General features: G+C 39.5%; 1 protein-coding gene across 1 annotated transcript; it reads right to left on the reverse strand.

Annotated features, from left to right (window-relative positions):
- Nucleotides 1-900: 900 nt before the first annotated feature.
- Nucleotides 901-2985, reverse strand: Hdgfl1 (HDGF like 1). The gene has a single exon (XM_006994420.4). The coding sequence runs from the start codon at nt 2843-2845 to the stop codon at nt 1997-1999; it is 849 nt and encodes a 282-aa protein (XP_006994482.1). The 5' UTR covers nt 2846-2985; the 3' UTR covers nt 901-1996.
- Nucleotides 2986-19990: the final 17005 nt, after the last annotated feature.

Here is a 19990-nt window from a genome sequence, read left to right on the forward strand (position 1 = left end):
CTTATTACTAGAATAGCTACTTTATTAACTTCTGAATTCATAGTGGGTTTTGGAGGCACAATTCAGAAGAAAATGCTTAGGTTTTAGAAATCTGTGTTTGAGTCCCAAGAGTTTGATGGAAATCAGGAAACCTTTGAGAGTTCTTTTAGAGGAAATAATAACAGCTACCTTTGCTGATTGTATAAGTTGAGTGTAGCCATACTTCAGGGTACATGCCTGTAATTCAGTAAGCAGTACATTTCAACTATTAATGCCATTATCAGTAATTGAAAAACAATGACCTGACTTACATAGCTGACAATGTAGAAGCAACTTACCAGTATGGAATACAGGATTAGTCACTAGTTATGGGTTAAGAATTGGTCTTTCAGGTGACCTGTAGTATTTATTATCTCTCAATCCTTCATGCAGAACCTGGGACCCCCAACATGTGACTAAGATTATTTAAATTTTCCTCATATATTTGGACAAAGTCACCAAAAAGGCCCCAATATTGTACAGATACTACATATTTTTAAATCTGGGACTAAGAAGCAATTATACTTTCATGAAAAGGGTGTTAAGGGATTACATGTTAATTGAAAAGATAGGGAAAAGGCAAGAAAAAGAACCAAACCAACCCTTTCACCTTTCACTCATGCTCTCCAAACCAAAACTCCTACCATAGCATTTAGGTTTAAAATGCAATGTGCAATTTGTCGTCCTCCAAGCTTTTTAATCTTCGTCTACTCCTCTGAATGAGTGCGAGTGACTATTTTAATGCAGGGAAAGGTGGTGACATCAAGAAACAAAGCCTCCAAGAGCATCCTTTTCTGTAGGTCTTTGCTTTTGGTGCTACAAAAGGCGAAACACATTTAAAACTCAGTTCTTTTGGACAGCAAAGGAACAGGCCTGAGAAGATTTGCTTTAAAGTAATCAACGGTTTTATTTCCTAGAACTGAAATAGTCTACGGTTCTCAGACCTAACCTCCAAAAGTATAGTTAAAATTTTTCATCAGAGCCCGAGGGAAAAGTGCAGGGCCCAAGGGTACAAAGGTACAGAGACAGATGTTGGGAAAGGACACTCAACTTCTCAGTACATTACATTTTGTAGTAGGTGACAACACTGAGGGGCCCAGATGGTGATATGTGGATGGAAATTTTAAAAAAAGAAAAAAAAAAAAAAGCCCTAACAACGAGGTCATCAAATCCCAAACAAAAAGGGAATTCCCGGTTCATTTGATAATGACACTGGCCACAGAAAAAATTAGGAGCAGGCACAACCAACGGTTTTTCTAAACAGAATAAAATTCCTCTTAAAACAACGGTGGTTCCTCAAGTGTTTTGTCCTAGTGATATATATTACTGAAGGCCCTGGGGCTCCAAGGTCGACTGAAAGGGGCAGCTGAGGTCTCCGAAACGGCATCCGTCAGTGGTCCAAGAGATGTGGAGAGGATAATGTCTCACCACTTCTATCCAAATGGGCAGGCAAAGTCTTCACATCTTACAGCTGGAGAGCCCCAAATGTTTTAATGAAAAACGAAACGAAAAAGGGCAACTTCAGAACTGCCTGTGATAACAGAAAACTTGACTGAGTCCTCCTCCCCCCAGTCACCTTCCTCGATCCTATAAAACTGGGAATAGAGCTATGGGAGGAAGAGACAGGAACTCAAGGAGACTATGCTCACGCCCCCACAGGACCAACATCACCAGTTTACAGACCGCCCCTCCCAGACCGTTGAAAGTCGCCTTTGCTCTCTCTCCTCCACCCCCTTCACTCCTGGTATCCAGGCAGAGATCCAAAATGCCCATAAGAGTTTAGGGAGGGAAGGGGGCCGCAACTGAAGCCACGAAGTTGATGTCAAGTGGCCTGACCCATCCCAGGAATTCAGGCTTGGAGAAGGTGAGTAAATGAAGGAGAGGTGGGCTGGGGTGAGGACTGGGCCCTAGTGGGTTTTGCCAGCCACAGCCAGGTGGCATCAGGAAAGGGTAGAGGGCTCTTCTACAGACACCGTGACTACAGGCCTTCGATTTCTCCACCAATCAGGGCCTGGACCGCCTCCTCTGTGGCCTCCTCCTCCAGCGAAGGCAGCTGCTCCTGGGCTTGGTCAGGCTCCTCCATGATGGGGCAGGCCTCAGCCTCGCGCTCTCCAGCCGGCTCCATCTCCAGTGGGCCGCTGGGCGCCGCCTCCCTGGGCCGTTTGGGGGTATCCTGCGGCTGTTCGGCCGCGCTCCTCTTCAGACGCCCTGGCTCCTCGGCCTCGGCCTCAGCCTGCTGCTCTAGCATCTGCTCGGCCTGCTGCTCTCCTGGCTCGGCCTCCTGATCTCCTGGCTCCGCCTCGGCAAGGCCTGGCTCCTCCTCCGCGGCGTCCAGCAGGCCATAGGCAGGCCTTGGCACCGGCTCCGGCTCCCCCTCGCTCTCAGGCCCCGGCTCTGGCTCCAGGTCAGGTAGGAACTCGGGCTCCAGCTCCTGCCTGGGCTCCTTGGGCTCGTCCGGCTCCTCCGGTTCCTCCAGCTCCTCCAGCTCCTCGGGCTCCTCCCCCTGCCCGGGCCCCTGGTTGCAGGGCTGCTCCTCCTCTGAGCCCAGGCAAGGGGAGGCCTCGACCATAGGGTCGTGCTCGATCTCCCACAGCCCCTCGCTGAAGCCGCGCCTCTTGTTGGGCTTGCCGAACCTCTCCTTGGACTCCTCGTAAGGGAACAGGTGCTTGGGGCCTAGCAGGGCCGTCTCGTGGGTCCCGAAGAAGAACACCTGGTAGCGGTTGGGTTCCGCGACGTGCTCGATCCTCGCTGGCCAGTGGGCATAGCCCTTGAGCTTGGCAAACACCAGGTCCCCGGTCTTATACTTAGAGCGGCTGAAGCAAGACATGGCGTGTGCTCTGCGCCCCACCTTGGCGACCGGAAGCTGGCCACTGCGTCTGCGCAGGTCACTGGGCCGAGTGCGCGCGTGCGCGTGCGCAGGGCCGCCCTCTCGAGGACGCTGGCAACGCTTCCTTCTTCAGAATGTTGCACTGCAAAGAGGGCATTATCTCCGAGAGCCAATGGCTAGTGAAGCCCCACACGGATGCCATGGTTACCTGAATGTTACCGCAAATAGCAGGAGAGGTCCTCATGGCCGTTGTGGTGACAAGGACTCAGAGTGTGTCTCCATCTTGAAGACATGCCTGTGCCCTAAAGATGACCACTGCTGTATTCCAGAGTAGCCTAGCAAGAGTGTGATTGAAGTAATAGGGGAAGAAAACACGATGACCATATGAAAACATATTTCTCTGAAACTTGTAACAATCGGGAATTACCTTTCAGTGACTTTGTGGCCGGTATCTGCTCACTACAGAAAACCTAAGAAGCAACCCTGAGAAGTCTAGGTTAATGGTTTCATTTTCTGATTTACCCAGAGCCCATCATTAGCATTTATGTTGAGGCTAACGACCATGTGGAAGTCTGTGGAAGGGAAAGTCAGCAGTCTGGTTAGGGTGTCTGAAAGACACATGGCTAGGAACATAAACTCTAAACATAATGCTTTCTTGATGATAAAATGTGTATAGCAGCACCGCCACCATGGCAACCCAGATACATCAAAATATCCAACAAGTTCCCATGTGTGAAACATGATGGCTACATGGGAATACTGGGGATATGGTGGATGCTATCAGCATTTTTCTGTAAGAGGAGAAATTTGGGCTCTGTATGAGAGAGATTAGAGGAGAACCATCTCCCCATCTGAGGTAGTAAGGTAGGAGATATTAGGCAAGCGTTGTCAAGTACTTAAATGGCTCTAGTTAAGCTTTTATTGTAAACACCCCCTTAAAGATTTATCTTTTTTTTAAATAAGACACTGAAGGTGGGGTGATTTGAGTCCCTAATTGGCAGCTATTAGACTCCCCCCACCCACCCCGGTACCTTGAGTCTAGAAATATCAGCCAGACTACCTCATGGCAGTGTGGCTATTTGGACACATTACAATCTCTGGGAGGATACGGAAGCAGCTTCGAGGAGAGGACTTGTGCAACCCGGGCTGCAAACATCCTCCTGATAGTTGGCACAGGCCTTCAAAACCAGTACTCCAAGAACAAAATTTGATAAACACCTTTCAATCATTCTCACCCAGGCCAAAGAAGCACCTGCCCTAAACCCAATAGAAGGCCTGTGATTGGTTCACACAGTACTTCATTTGAATAAAGATCAGTTTATTTCATGTTTCCTGTCATATGGAGAGAGCTACCTGCTTTATGGTGTTGCAACAATAGGCCAAATACAAGGGTACTCTGTAGAGGTATTTTTTGTTATTTTGTTTTGTTTGTCTCCTTTGGATTTTATTGTGGGTGTGGTGGGATGAGCTGGCAGCAGGAAGACAGGTTAACTAAAGCAGTAGACAAACTCTAATTTTACAGATAGGAGCACCCATTCTGGAGCAGCAGTAGTGAAGACAGAGCAATGGAGTCATCTCAAAGAGCAGTAGCAGCAGAAATAACAGGAAGTAGGAATAAGGAAGACAACAGGCTTTGGAAGGCTCTAAGGAACTGAAGATAAGAAACTGTGGACCCTGGTTGCTGCAAGAGTGTCAGAAAGCTGCCAAGCCCTAAGTGCCAAAGGTTCCATGTACCCTAGGTCTAGGGCTGTGGCACCAGCCACAGACTGGGGGAACCTGATACTTAGGGTTGGGAGCTATAGCACTTGTACAACTGCAGAGATTCCCAGCACCCAAGGTCTGAGAGCTGTAATATTAGCAGGTACTGCTGCTGCCACCTGAGTCTGTCCACTGTTGCTTCTGCTTTAAGCCAAGGATTATAATTGCTGCCAAGTGCCAGGGCCAGAATTGGTTACTGGTTAAAGCAATAAGCCTCTAGTGTGAATGCTTAGCACCATAAGTCTCTGGCTTCAAAAGTGTGGTAGCAAAGCCCCTTAGTTTTCAGGGTTTGTTACAGTAATTCTTCAGTTATGCCAGCCTAACCCACAGGCCTTGGACTGGACTACCAGTGCTAGAAGAATTTCTCCTTAACTTTTCATAATTCTTACCTACTTTATAAAAAGTGCACCAGCCAGCTGATTATTAATTTATGCCTAACAATTATTTAGACATCTATTCCTGTCAAATATATTGGAAACACAGACCTGCTGGAAGTCACAACCTAAAAATAAAGATTAAGCTCAAGCAAGACATGACTTTAGAGATGACTAATAGATTCTCTGTGAGTGAACTTATCTTTTTGCCCACATCTCTTGAGTTCTGCTTGCTATCAGAATGTCTGTTTAAATACCTATCCAAATTTATCACAATACTCTGTGATATTTTTGAAAAACTCATTTCTGGAGCCGGGCGGTGGTGGCGCACGCCTTTAATCCCAACACTCGGGAGGCAGAGGCAGGTGGATCTTTGTGAGTTCGAGGCCAGCCTGGGCTACCAAGTGAGTTCCAGGAAAGGCGCAAAGCTACACATAGAAACCCTGTCTCGAAAAACCAAAAAAAAAAAAAAAAACTCATTTCTGTACTAATTAAGTAGTTAATGGTAAAGATATTCTTTTGAAGTGTAATAAGTGAAAAATTAGAATCATTAACCCTTTTTCAGTACAACACCAACTTATAAGGTTTTGGTTTGTCTAGTGGGACCATCCATTTTACCTTTGAATAATGGAGACCTGATCTGGGGAAAATAGAATAGTATCCAAAGGTAAAACAAAAGTAATTTTATAATCCTAATCAAGTTCTTTTAGCTTTTCATTCTTAAGATGTCCTTCTGCCCTGGGTTAGCTACAGCTTTACCAAATAGGCAATATTGACAGCGAACCAACTGCTCTTCAAAAAAAGGAATGCAACACACTTCTCCCTCTTGAGTTCCTAATGAAAGTTCTAGAAAACTGGAAACATTTAAAGGAATTTGAAGAAAATGAGTAACCACAGCAGCCCAGAGTTGTGAGGAATCTGAAATTGCTGAATTCATAGGTCACTTGGGTAACTCTGAACTTCCTTTCTCCTAAATATGGTGAATCACTGTGTGGGTATCATGTACAAAGGTGACTCTGGTAGAAAGAAATTCTTCAAAGATGCTTTGTTCTGAAAGGACAGTTATCCACCACTGTAGTTGTGATGTCAAGAGCAAACCTAAAATCCATCTTTTTATGAAATCACCAGTGAGTGGATAAAAACCAAACAAACAATAACTAGGTGAAGAATCACTACAGATATTAACTGAAGTGAAAGTCTGGGGGAGGAGTCTACCCAAAACTTACATGAAAATATAATCAGAAGCAGAGGCAAGAAGGCAAGACAAATACTGAGATTTGCGTAGGGTGATACAGACTCTATTAGGCCAATATTATTCCTCTAACAGATAATGTACCTCCTGTTTTCCCAGTTTAGGAGATAAAGTACCAGGGCTTTATGATCCAAACTCTTCTTTAAATGATAAGTGATGTGCCCTTTCTCTCTATAAACACCAAATGAATTCTAGGAGGAATTGATAGGCATGTGGTATTGGGCAGATTTACAGAAGCAGTAGATGTTACTGCAGAAAATGTTGACATTTTCACTTATTTCCCAGCCTTCTATGGCTGAGAGAAGGTGTGTGTGTGTGTGTGTGTGTGTGTGTGTGTGTGTGTGTGTGTGTGTGTGTTCAAATGTACATACACTCTGATACATAGGTTTTAAATTTTATTTTAAAAATTAATTATCTATTTATTTTTTGAGATTGAGATTGAATCTAAGTGTCCCTGCATTGTAGACTAGTAATCTACCACTAAGTTACATCTGCAGCTGTCATTAACTTTCAAGACAGAGTATCCCTGAGTTTTCTAAGCTGGCATTGTGGTTACTCTATAGTACAGATTGACCTTGAAGTTGATATATTCCTCCTTTATCCTTCTAAGTGACTGGGATTATAGGCTTGAATGACTAGGTTTGGTGATAGCATCTTTCTGAACCTCTGTTATATATTTTCAAAGATATTTAAATGGCACATGGTATTTTTTTCTGGATTTCAGGAATAATAATGAGACTATGGGTATTAAAAGCCTAAAAGTAGAAGATACTGCCATGATGCTCTGTGATAAGTCAGTGTGAAGTAGGAATATTATTATGAATGGGAATAAGCTGTAACTATCATTATGTTAAGCGAGGGGATATATCAAAGAGACTGAAGGAGGGCCTTGAAAAGTGAAGAAGTCCACCAGCTGCCAAGTGTCATATTATATAAGAATTACATCTCTTGCACAACCTCAGAATGAAGTTTCCTCTCACTTGGAACTTTGAAGAATTACAATTATATTGTTCACCTCCTGGTAACTCATTTAAGAAAAGGGGAAACAAAGGGAAAGTAGGATGCCTTTTGAGATTAAGAATGACCATTTCTGTTCCTCATTTCTTTTTCTTTTTTTTTTAAATCTGTGTACACTGTTACCTGACAAGTGGGGTTAACACAGATTCACTTGCTTTAGAAACCAACATGTTTTTTAGCTATTGCAAATCTCTTGATGCTCATGGTAGGTAGCTCAGTTGATTTAGATCTGGTTGTTATAAAGTACTTCCAAATAAGTATGACCATTAGTTTTCAAGAAGTCGTTCTACAAATGTTCAAGTGCTTTTAGTAGACCAGGATGTCTTTGAAATGAGTTGTTCTCCTTGTTACAAAGATGGAATTATAGCCACCTACTTATAAAACACCACCTGAGAGCGAGAAATATCTAACACTTTTCAGTTTCTTTTCTGGAAAACTAATGATAGGATTTAAAAAGCTGCTCAAAACAATTATGAAGCATCAGCACTAACACATTATAATTACACAAGAGAGACAATAGATATCTAATTGATATTTCCTTGTGTAATTACTTTTAAATTCAATTAGTTTGCTGTAAACTATGATTTAAAAGAAGCATAATTGTTTTCCTGTGTGCTTTTGTCCTCATTAAAGATATTAACTGCCTCTGGGTTTATATAGTAGATATGTTTGGTATTTGAAAGCAAGGCTTTTCCTTTTTTTAATATTCTAGCAGATGTAATTACACAGGAAATGAGTATGGGTACAAAACTTTCTACTGTTCATTTTTAGAATATCATAGCAAATTTCCTACCCCTATATTTTCTCAACTCTATATTTTCTCATTATCCATTTGCCTAACTTTCAAAGCTCTGTTAGTTTCTAAATTTCAAAGAAGCAATTCGGTATCCATGGGACCATCAGCAGCTGAAGGGAAATCCAAGGTGAATTCTGAAGGGGACATTGTGTTAGGGTTTCTATTGCTGTGATGAAACACCATGACCAAAATCAGCTTGGAGAGGAAATATTTTATTTCATCTTATAACTCTCTGGGGTCTTTCTCCATCACTGAAAGAAGTAAAGGAAGGAAATGAAGGCTGAAAACTGAAGACAGAACTGAACAGAAGTAATGAAGAAGCGCTGTCTGCTTGCTAGCTTGCTATTCAAATATTGCTCAGTTTACTTTAGTATGCAACACATGAGCCCAAGGGTGGCACCATATACATAGTAAGCTAGACCTCCCCACATCAGACTTACCCTGCAGGCAATCTCATAGAGGCATTTTTTGTTTTTCTCTTTTCCTTTCTTTCTTTTTCTTTTTCTCTCTCTCTCTCTCTCTTTTTTTTTTTTTTTTGAGACAGAGTTTCTCTGTGTAACAGCCCTAGCTGTCTTGGAACTAGCTCTGTAGACAATGCTGACCTCAAAGTCACAGAGATCCACCTGTCTCTGCCTCCCAAGTGCTGGAATTAAAGGCTTGCTCCACCATCACCTGGTTAGGTTCCTCTTTTCAGATAACTCTGTTATATTAAGAATGTGTTATGACATATGTTATGACATATGACAGATAGCATATGTCAAGTTGACCAAAAGGACAAAAACAAAATATCAACAAACAAACACTAATCAGGACAGGCATCATTTAGAACAATGAGTCAAGTCTACATCTACATTAGCAGGGGGTATGGAAAGGAAAGGCAAGGACACAGAAATCCTAAGTGGATTGTGTCATTTGGCCATTAGTTCTACTTTCAGCAGTCAGCAGTCATAAATGTTATGAAATGTGCAGGAAGAAAGCTTCAAGAGAAGGCCGGGCGTTGGTGGCGCACGCCTTTAATCCCAGCACTCGGGAGGCAGAGCCAGGCAGATCTCTGTGAGTTCGAGGCCAGCCTGGGCTACCAAGTGAGCTCCAGGAAAGGCACAAAGCTACACAGAGAAACCCTGTCTCGAAAAACCAAAAAAAAAAAAAAAAAAAAGAAAGCTTCAAGAGATTAAACTCTCGATGAAACTTCTGATTTAACAGCACCAGATGGAAAATGTCACTTTAAAATGAATAAAACTAGTTACTGATGAATAAGTATATTTTATACTAGTTTTGGGGGGAGAAATATGAGGAAAATGTTATGATAGATTTATTAATTAAAATTATTCATTTATTTTACATACCAACTGGATTTTCCCTCCCTCTGCTCCTTCCATTCCTCCCCCCACACACACACACTTCCCTTATGCACAGCTCAATCTACTGCTCCTCTGTTTCTGTTGACCTATGGGTGTCGACAAAGCATGGCATAGCAGGTTGAGATGATACTAAGCTCCTCCCCTTGTATTAAGGCTTGATATGGCACCCCAGTATGAAATATAGGTTCCCAAAAGCCTCCCAAAGAGCCAGAAACAGGTCCTGCTCCCATTGCTAGGAGTCCTACAAGTAGACCAAGGTATACAACGGTCACATATATGTAGAGGGCCTAGGTTGGTCCCATGCAGGCTTCTTAGATGTTGGTCCAGTGTCTGTGAGCTCCTATGAGCCCAGTCTAGTTGTCTCTGAGTGTTCCTTTGTGATGACCTTGACCTCCCTGTGTTCAGTAACTGATATAAGCAGATGCAGAGATCCCCAGCCAACCACTGGTCTGAGCTCTGGGAATCCTGTTGAAGAGAGGGAGGAAGGATGGTTACAATATTTTTTAAACTTGCATAATACTTATTCAAGCTCTGCTGTAGGAAAACATATGGGTTATTTATCATCTAAACAATTAGCGAAATTTAAATACAATATATTATGCTAGTGATTTTGGGAATTTCATGTACATACTAAAGTATATTTGCAGAATAATTACATAACTTGATGGTCATACTCTTTGTATATGTATTTTTGTTTATATTGCTCATACTCGCTCACAACTTCACTTTTCCACTCTCTATGTGGTCATTGTACATGTCCCCCTTATATCTTCAATGTCTTCATTTTTCCTTTTTTATAACCCATTGAGTCTAATAAATTCTGCCTGCATGCACATGGATGTGAGGTCATCCACTGTAGCATAGACATCCTACCAAAGGCTACATTCCCAAAGAAAAGTAACTCCCCACCCCCAGAAGCCATGTTTTGTCAATGGCCTCTCAGGTAGGGATAGAGCTCATGAGCCCCTCTTCTTTCTATTCATTCTAGATTGTGGAGTGCCTTGATTTTGTGAAGATCCTGGGCAGGTAACCATAGCTGCTGTGAGTGCATGAGTGAAAGAGCAAAGTATTGTATAAAAGACATCATTTCTTATTCTTCCCATCCTCTAGATTTTAATGATTTACCACTCCCTCTTTTATAATGTCCCCTGAACCTTTGCATGTAGTTAATACATATGTGTCATTTAGGCCTGAGCACTCAATAGTTACTTATTCTGAGCACTTTGCCCTATTATGAGTCTCTTCAATGATAGCTGCCCCCAGCAAAAAGAAGGTTCTGTGATGAAAATTGAAAGAAGCTCTAATCTATGGGTATCAGTGAAATGCTTAGGGATCAACGTTTTCAGAAAAATAATGTGAATTTTCTTTCACCATACAGCTTCAAATGTCCTTGTCTCAACTTTTTCCCCCAGCTTTAAGAACAATTACAAAATTACCAAATCTAATAAATGAATGTATAATTTATATTACTTTTATTTAAGGAAAACATTACCAATATTAATGCTGATGTAAAGGGGGGAAATTTTAATTAAGATGTTTAACTTTGGAATCAGTCATGGTGCCACATATCTACACTTCAGCAACTGCAGGTAGAGACAGAAGGGTCAGAAGTTCAAGATCATTCTTAGCTATGTAGGTAGGATGTTAGAAGGCAACAAAGACTTACATGAGACTGTCTTTGAAAAATAAAATAATCAAAAAGTGTATTTGAATTTGGATTGAAGAAAATGTTATTTTGAGGGTGGACAGTAATTCTGATTGTTTATTATTGGGAAACACCTTTATCTGCTAATTCTTGTTGCAAGAGATGTGTTCTGAGTTGGTGAGTATCTGTCAATCCTCACCAAAGGGTTATAAGTGGTTTCACAGTTTAAATATTGTAAAATAACTGTTTACCCTTCAAGTCAGAGAATTGTTTTCATATATACAAAGAAATGTGTAATATTTATAGAAATACTCAGGAAGGTTTAGCTTGTCCATGTCATTTCAAAACTTAAAAGGCATGGCCTAGAGGCCAACTGAAGGAAAATCAGATAAATATAAATTCAGCATTACTCTCCCCAACCAAATCTGTGCTCAGTAGCATGCTCAATGGCCAATCCTACTTGCTAGAGTTTCCTCATTTTAAAAATAGATAAAACCACAGTTATAAATGTGTTGCTAAAAATTTCCACTACCTGTGTAACAAAAATGGCTTTCTGAACAAATACTTTACTATTTTTTTTGAATATTCTTAATGACAAAACTCATAAATAATTTAGTACTTTTAATATTTTCCAAGCTGAAGTACTTTGGCATAAGATTGAATATATAGTCCTAGAGTATTTGCTTCTCAAAATAAAAATGTAATAATAATAATAACAAAATAAAATAATATAAAATTGTTGTTGGTTGTTTTTTTTTTTTTTTTTTTTTTTTTTATTTTTGGTTTTTCGAGACAGGGTTTCTCTGCGTAGCTTTGCGCCTTTCCTGGAGCTCACTTGGTAGCCCAGGCTGGCCTCGAACTCACAGAGATCCGCCTGGCTCTGCCTCCCGAGTGCTGGGATTAAAGGCGTGCGCCACCACCGCCCGGCTGTTGGTTGTTTTTTGCTCTTTACTCTTTGCTCTTTTGGGAGGCCTACCACCCAGCTCCCAAATAAGTTACACAAAGAGGCTTATTTTTAATCATAAAAGCCTGGCCTTAGCTTGGCTCATTTCTTGCCAGCTTTTCTTAACTTTAAATTATCCTGTCAATCTTTGGCCTCATGGCTTCTATCTTTCTCTATGCCTGTATACCTTTTCTTTCCTTCTTACTCCATGTCTGGCTGTGTAGCTGGGTGGCTTGGTGCCTGGCCCCTGAAGTCCTCCTCCTTCCTCTCTTTGTTCTTCCATTCCTTGATCTTTCTTCCTTTCCTCCCAGATTACTCCTATATATTCTCTGCCTGACAGATCCACCAATCCTTTCCCCTGCCTCGCTATTGGCCATTCATCACTTTATTAGACCATCAGGTGTTTAAGACAGGCAAAGTAATTCAGCTTCATGGAGTCAAACAAATGCAACATAAAATAATGCAACACATCTTTGCATCATTAAACGAATGTTCCACAGCATAAACAAATGTAACACATCTTAAAATAATATTCTACATAAAATAGCAATAAGTTGCCGGGCGTTGGTGGCGCACGCCTTTAATCCCAGCACTCGGGAGGCAGAGCCAGGCGGATCTTGGTGAGTTCGAGGCCAGCCTGGGCTACCAAGTGAGCTCCAGGAAAGGCGCAAAGCTGCACAGAGAAACCCTGTCTCGAAAAAACCAAAAAAAAAAAAAAAAAAAAAAAATAGCAATAAGTTAAAGAATATAAAGTAGAACAACTAATTTTCAACTGCCATTTGTTAAATTTGTATTCTATATAAACATTTTGTGTATAGTTTTGTCAATTCTTTCTTTTTATTTCTTTCACTTTTTATTCTGGTTTAATTTATAACTTTTATTTTTTTGAGGCAGAGTCTCATGTAATCTTTATGTAGCTGAGACTGGCCTTGAAGTCCTGATGTTCCTGCATCCACCTGCCCAGTGCTAGGATTATAGGCACAGGCCCCTATGCCAAGTGCTTCAGTTAGCTCTAAAACTCTTCCTTGCCTGCCTTCCTCACCTCCTTGCTTTTGAACTGTCCACTTGGTAGTAAGTACTTTTAGTAATTCTGCACATATCTAGTATAGTTATAATTAATAGCTATAGTTGTGAATTATTAAAAAGCCCTCAGGTAATATGTATAAAATACAATATTTTGTATCCTGATGGTTTGGATAAGAGAATAATTTCATAAAATAAAATATGCAATCTGTTGTAAGACCTGAATTACTTGAATGATCACAGAAATAAAGTGAAAACGCTAAATACCCTTTGAAACAACTTTAATGTTCAAAGATTTTTGCAGTTAACAATCTTAGTTTACATGCATAGTCACATAAAAATATCTGGATGTATTTGTGTGAGTTTCAACCTCTGCATTTAAAAATAAAATCTACTATTAGAACAACAGTTAAATCAATGATTTGTGATTATAATATATAAAAAAGACACATCAAATAATATGTTAAATAATACCAATATAGATGTGATATCTATTCAGAGCAATTTTTGTGAAGTGCTTAATTTATTTAAAAATAGCCTTTCTGTTTACTTAACTAAGTATAACTTTAAGCTCTGTTCTTACGGGAAAAATCCCAGTTTAATCTTTCATAGAGGCATATATTTCGTTGTTTCCTCTCACAATAGTGAGTGTTTTGCCTACGGTGGAAGCAAAACTGGTAAGTTTTCACTGAAAACAAAAGTACAAATGCTTAAATATTAATCGAAAATTAATATTAATAATGAATAACATCAATGCCTTAAGTGAATTACAATTTTCAGACAGTTATTTTGTGTTTATTACTTTGAGCTGCTTCCTGCAGTTTCAGTACAACTGGAAAAATAGTAACAACATATAGTTCTTTTTTTAAATATTGTAAAAGGTTGCTTAGTTTTGTTGAGTTTTCTCCAATTTGTTTTCTTCTATTTACCCCATAGGACTTCTGTGAGTTGAAAGGGAGTTTTTGAGCTGCCTGCACATAAAACTAAAACAGTAAAAATTGAAATCTAGAATATAATGTATCTTTTAGGACCAAATTGTCTGCTATTCAATAACATCCGGGTAGTTACAGTGTACCCAGTGGAGAGCTAAGCACTGTTGGAAATACGAAATGGTGATCTGTGAGATTTGAGTTTGTGTGTGTTTATCTAATCTGTTCTTATGTGTATACAGATGTGTGGGTGTGTGTCTGTACACATATGTGTATACAGGTTTATTACATTGGTATATTCCTAAATTGGTCTTTATCTTATTTTTTAAGATGAGATCTTATGAATTGATTAGTTCCATTTCCCCAGACCCAATCCTTTGCATTGTTTAAAAGTTATTTTTGGTCTATATGAAGTTTTAAGATTTATCTGTACATTATTTCCAAATACATAATATAAGTGAAAAACACTCATTTTTTGTTAAGTACTTCCATATAATTTACTTATTACATAGCTGCTTTGTGTATCTGTTTCTGATAGAAATATATGAAGGTTTTTACCAAAAGCTATGGTTTGTAGGGACTTGTAATTTTCCTTCACATTCTGTGTCTGTTTTATGCATTTCACTGTAGTGTTAAGTATGTCAGTTGCTTCCCATGTTGTTCTGCTCCCATGAGAATCTTTGTCTCATTTGAAGGAACTCATTTCCCTCATGGCTTTGCCCTGACTTCTGATATAGTATCCTAAGACTCTTCATAATATGATGGGAGTGTTCTATTCTTTAACTTTTTGGTCATCTTGCTTACTTATATACTTTTTTTTTTTAACTCAGCAGACAGGTAGATTGTTTTCAATTTCACCCTGCATGATGGGAATTTGATATTTTGAATACCCTGTGACAAATTCTATGTGTATTTTGTGATTTGGGTCCACCATATCTTTGTATAGGGGTTTTGATTTTGTTCTCTCTCCCACTCTGCTTTTCTCTATTTTTCTAGATTAATAATGTACCTATAATCTTTACCATTCAGGAGGTAGAGGCAGGAGTGTCAGAAGTCCAAGGTCATCTTGCGCTACATAGTATGTTGAGGATAAGCTTGGGATACATGAGATCTTGTGTCAAAAAAACATGAATGGAAGTGTGGTGTATGGGTGTGGTGTGGTGTGTGTGTGTGTGTGTGTGTGTGTGTGTGTGTGTGTGTGTGTGTGTGTGCACCCTTCACCTTCATTATTTCTTTAGTATTGATTTTGGATTATAATATTTTGTTCCTTTTTGGAGGGGCTATTAATTTATGTATTCTTTAAGACTTTTTGAGGTACTTATTTCAAAACCACTATGGTTGTTTTTCTTCTTTGAATTTAATCTGTCATGATTTCATTTCCTGCTTCCAAGTAATGACTTGGCGCAAGGTCCCTTGGCTGCAGTCTTACCAGTTTCTTTAATCTTCTATAAGAGACAGCTTGGTAAGTGTTATATCACCTACAATCACCCCAAGATAGTCTGCCTCCTTTTGGGTGTCAGGAAGTTCTATTCTAGCCTATTGAGCCAGTTGTGGGACTAATCCTGTTCCCCTCTTCATGGGAGGGATCTTCTTTTCACATCACAAAATTAAGGATGTTGTTGCTTTTACTAGGATCTGATCTCAGATATTATCTGAGCTAAGGCTTAGCTTTTTCCAACATTGAGTGTGTCATTCCATTTCTGCCTTGTCAATACCTATAGTTCTTCTAGGTTATAATTGTGGTGTTTTATATTTGATCTGGTACATGTTGGATCACTAAGGGAATGTCATATTGAAAGGCATGAATTTATAATATCTTAATTAGGTGTCAGGGAGCTATAAAATATTGTGCCTACTCCCTGCTTAGCAGTTTGCTAGTTAATTAGGAGATATAGTGTGTGCATGAAATAATTAGTAAATAACAAAACAGATCCTGATCAAAACAAAACATGCACATATCTACACAGAAACAACAGACTTTTGGGATGTGACAGTGTTTGAGATTTTTTCTTAAGGAATAAACAAGACATTAGTGAACAGAAAATAAATGAATTATTATTAACTCCTTTCCAGATTCATTTTATTACATGCGTTAAAATGTAGTCTGGGGACCTCTATTATTGGTTTGTTGTGTTACAGACACACACACCATCTTAGTCATCTGGAGCTTGACATGAAATACCCAAGTAGAAACTCACATGGCCCACATGCAGAGCCTGCTAACTCTGAGACTGAGGGACCTGAGGATTGGTCTTTGGTGAGAGCCTATTCCCTGATTCCTTGGCATCTATCCTTTTACTATATATTTACATTTATCACATGACAAGGGAGCTCCTATGGGTTTCTTTTAATCTGATTTACCTCCCAGAGACCCCCACCTCCTAATGCCATCTATCACATTGGGACATATATTTAAAATATGAATGGGAGAATACATAAATATTTAGTCTACAATAAACACTGTGAGTAGAGCTCTGGGTCTATGACCTAGTTGGAATATTGAGAGAAAATAACTCCATGAAGTTCTAGCAGTTTCATATAAATATTTTTCTAGAAATAATTCAATTTTGAAGTTTATATAATAGGTAAAATGTCTCAAGAAATGTTAAGACTGTAACTTGTATACTACTGCATTTGGGTAAATATTCTTTCAAAAAATACCAGGAAGGACTAATTGGATCAGAGTTGGCTCCTTATACATAGAAGTGCAGTATGCCAAACTAAATGTACCTCCTTTTTCCTTTATGCCTGGATTTTCAAATTTAAGCTTCATTAATTTCTCATAACTTTAGAAAGTCTAAAAATAGTTTCATTGCATAATGATTCCACACAAGTCTGATGCATGATATTTGGGACACTTCCTATGGGTTCATCTTATATGCCAAGAACCAGCAAGTAAATAATAAATAGGCAGCACATTCACAAGTAGACTTCACAGTTCTCCCAAGTTCTCTGTTTAAGTTTCTCTGATTTGTGTCTTACTTCAGTAAATCCAGAAATAATGGTAGAGATAATTGGCCTGGTGCCTTGTTAGTTCTGATGTTCAGCTTGATTGGGACTAATAAAATTACAAACTGAAGTTTTCAAATAAAGCAAATCTTCTGTTGCATAGAGAAGAGTAACTACAGAAACCTGCCAAGGTTCTGGGAAGGTCTACGTGTGAAACTGAGTGGTTTCAGAGGAGGTGATGGAAATCAGGCAGCAGGAACATTGACCCGTGAGACACATCTGCTTTCAGTCATCTTGACTTTTATTTACTGCAACCATGACATTGCATTAGACCTGCTAAATATAGTTTTGAAAATGCAACTTAGTTGTAAAACATGATCTTTCTCTTTAAAACTCTTTTAATTGAATACACCTGGTGCTTCTCTCTGTCAGTTTACATTAATACCACACACACAACAACCAGACCTAATTGAAGATTAAGCAATAAAGCCATTTATCAATGCATATTCTTTGGGTCAAAATAAGAAAAAATAGCCCACACATATGAGTGTGTGTGTGTGTGTACGTATGTATGTGTGTATGTATATATACATATATATATGTATATATATATAATAGTTTTTCTTTGTCTCTGTCTCTCTCTCTCTCTCACACACAAACACATATATATACATATATACACACACTGTGTTTCCTAGCATTGTTATTATTACCAATTTGTGTTATTGAATGATGATTTTACAGACATTCTTTCTCTACAGTAATTTATATTTTTTAATAATTAAAAAAATTCGCTAATTATCTAATGTTTAGGATCATTTTTGGTCTAAGGTAAAGCTTCTGTGAAATGCATGAGAAAACTCTGTGCTTTGTGGATGACCAGAGAGGAGTCTTCTCATTCTGTACATGGGTTTGTGAGTTCTAAAATGAGTTATGAGGCAGAGTTCTCATTGAGCCAACCACAACCAACTCAAAAACCTTCCCTCAGAAAGCTGGAGTAGAAGCAGAAATCAGAAACCAAACTGAAGATGCCCCTGTGTCTGGCACATTGACTATCGAAGCCAAAGCTGTAGAGGTCTTGATGTTGCTACACTATTGGTAGAGTAGCACTTTTCAGAGGTCTTAAATTTTTTACTAATTAATTTAAATTAGAGGAAATCTCTCCTGGAACCTTAAGTCTATAACAGAATATACTACAGGTTAATTTTAGTTCAGTTCAGTTACATAGGAATGCATAAAACAATAGATGTTGAAGCTATATGGAATGAATAGAAAATACCTGTTTTAATGAGCTTTCAACCAAAAATGACCTTTAGAAAACTGGAGAGGTCACTCAGCATTTAAATGTCCTTGCTGATCTTATAGTTAAAAAACAAAAAAAACAAAAAACAAAACAAAACACAATTATTTTGTTCTACATATGTATCTTCTTTGCAGAACTGTAGTTCAAAGAATAATAAAGTGACCCTCCCCCCCTTCTCTCTCTGGTGTGTATGTGTGGTAGGGAAGAAGATAAAAAGAAAAATGAAAGAGAAGAGAAATGTAAAAGAGAGGAGAAGAAGAGGAAGGAAGTGTTAGGCTCATCAGTTCAGAGATGAGAATGCAGTGAGAGGCAGTCTGCAGGTATAGGAAGAGTGGGACTTACTGCCCATCGTTGTGGTGATATTGTGTTCCCCAAAATATTTTGCACCCGAATAAACTTATCTGGGGTCAGAGAACAGAACAGCCACTAGATACAGAGGCTAGGAATTGGTGGCACACACACCATTAATCCTAGCATTCCAGAGGCAGAAATCCCTCTGGATCTCTGTGAGTTCAAGGCCACACTGGAAACAGCCAGGAATGGTGACACACCCCTTTAATCCCAGGGAGTGATGGCAAATAGCAGAAAGGTATAAAAGATGTGAAGACCAGGAACTAGAAGCATTTGGCTGGTTAAGCTTTCAGGCTTTCGAACAACAGTTCAGCTGAGATTCATTCTGGATGAGGACTCAGAGGCATCCAGTCTGAGGAAAAAGGATCAGCTGAGGAACTGGCAAGGTGAGGTGTCGGTGGCTTGTTCTGCTCCTCTGATCTTCCAGCATTCACCCTAATAACAGGCCTCAGGTTTGATTTTATTAACAAGACTCTTTAAGATTCATGCTACACATCATCATCAAGCTCTAAATTGGAAGTATTATTCTCCTTCTCAGTCCACACTTGAACCCCACTCCCAACTGTTCTCTCATGTATGTGCATATTACGATGTATATGCTCCAATCACTTATAAGATAGGTGACATTTTTCTGTGGTTTTGTTTTCATTTGCATAGATGCAAAGTGCATCACATTCCAACTCTTATTTCCACTACATACTACGTATTTATGATCTACATAAGTATTCACAACGGTAAAGTTCTTATTTCCAACTGATCCATACTACCATACACCACTAGCCCTTGTTTTCCTGTGGATTCCATTACTGAGTAATACTTCGATTTTCTCAATTCCAGACAACATGTGTTTATATACTAATGAAAATATTTATTACTGTTCATCTGCTGCTTGAGAATTTTCTGTCAGATATAGAAATTATTATAGCTACTTAAAACAGAAAATGATTAAATGCTTTAGGAACTAGGGATGTGAAAACTCCCAGAGATCAGAATACTGGCTCATGCCTATAATCTCAACACCCAGTAAAGCAAAGCTGGAGGGTTACTGTAAGTTTAAGGACCATCTTACTATGTTACATAGTGTTTCAGGCCAGAATGGGCTATAGAGTGGGTCTTCTAGCACTGGATTTCAAGTTTGAGGACTTGCAGCTCTTCCTAATACTGTAGATGTATGTGTCCTGTGAGAATCCAGGGGCTACTGTGGGATCTCAGCCAAACCCAAGCTGACTGATGTTAGAGTAGGACAAACCTAGCATAGCTGGGTCAAATGCTGCATGCAGCAAGGATAGTCTAAGGAAACAGGGGAACCGGCCCATTCTGGCTCTTCCACACTGTGGTTCTTTGATTGGTGGCTTCTCTTACTGTTGTGTTATTTCAAGCATGTATCAGCTTCTGATTACTGGGCTTCTATCTCTCAAATCGGGGTCTCCATGTGCTGGTAGAC

The sequence above is a fragment of the Peromyscus maniculatus genome, chromosome 5 (assembly GCF_049852395.1).
Source record: "Peromyscus maniculatus bairdii isolate BWxNUB_F1_BW_parent chromosome 5, HU_Pman_BW_mat_3.1, whole genome shotgun sequence".
In the NCBI taxonomy this organism is placed as follows: Eukaryota; Metazoa; Chordata; class Mammalia; order Rodentia; family Cricetidae; genus Peromyscus; species Peromyscus maniculatus.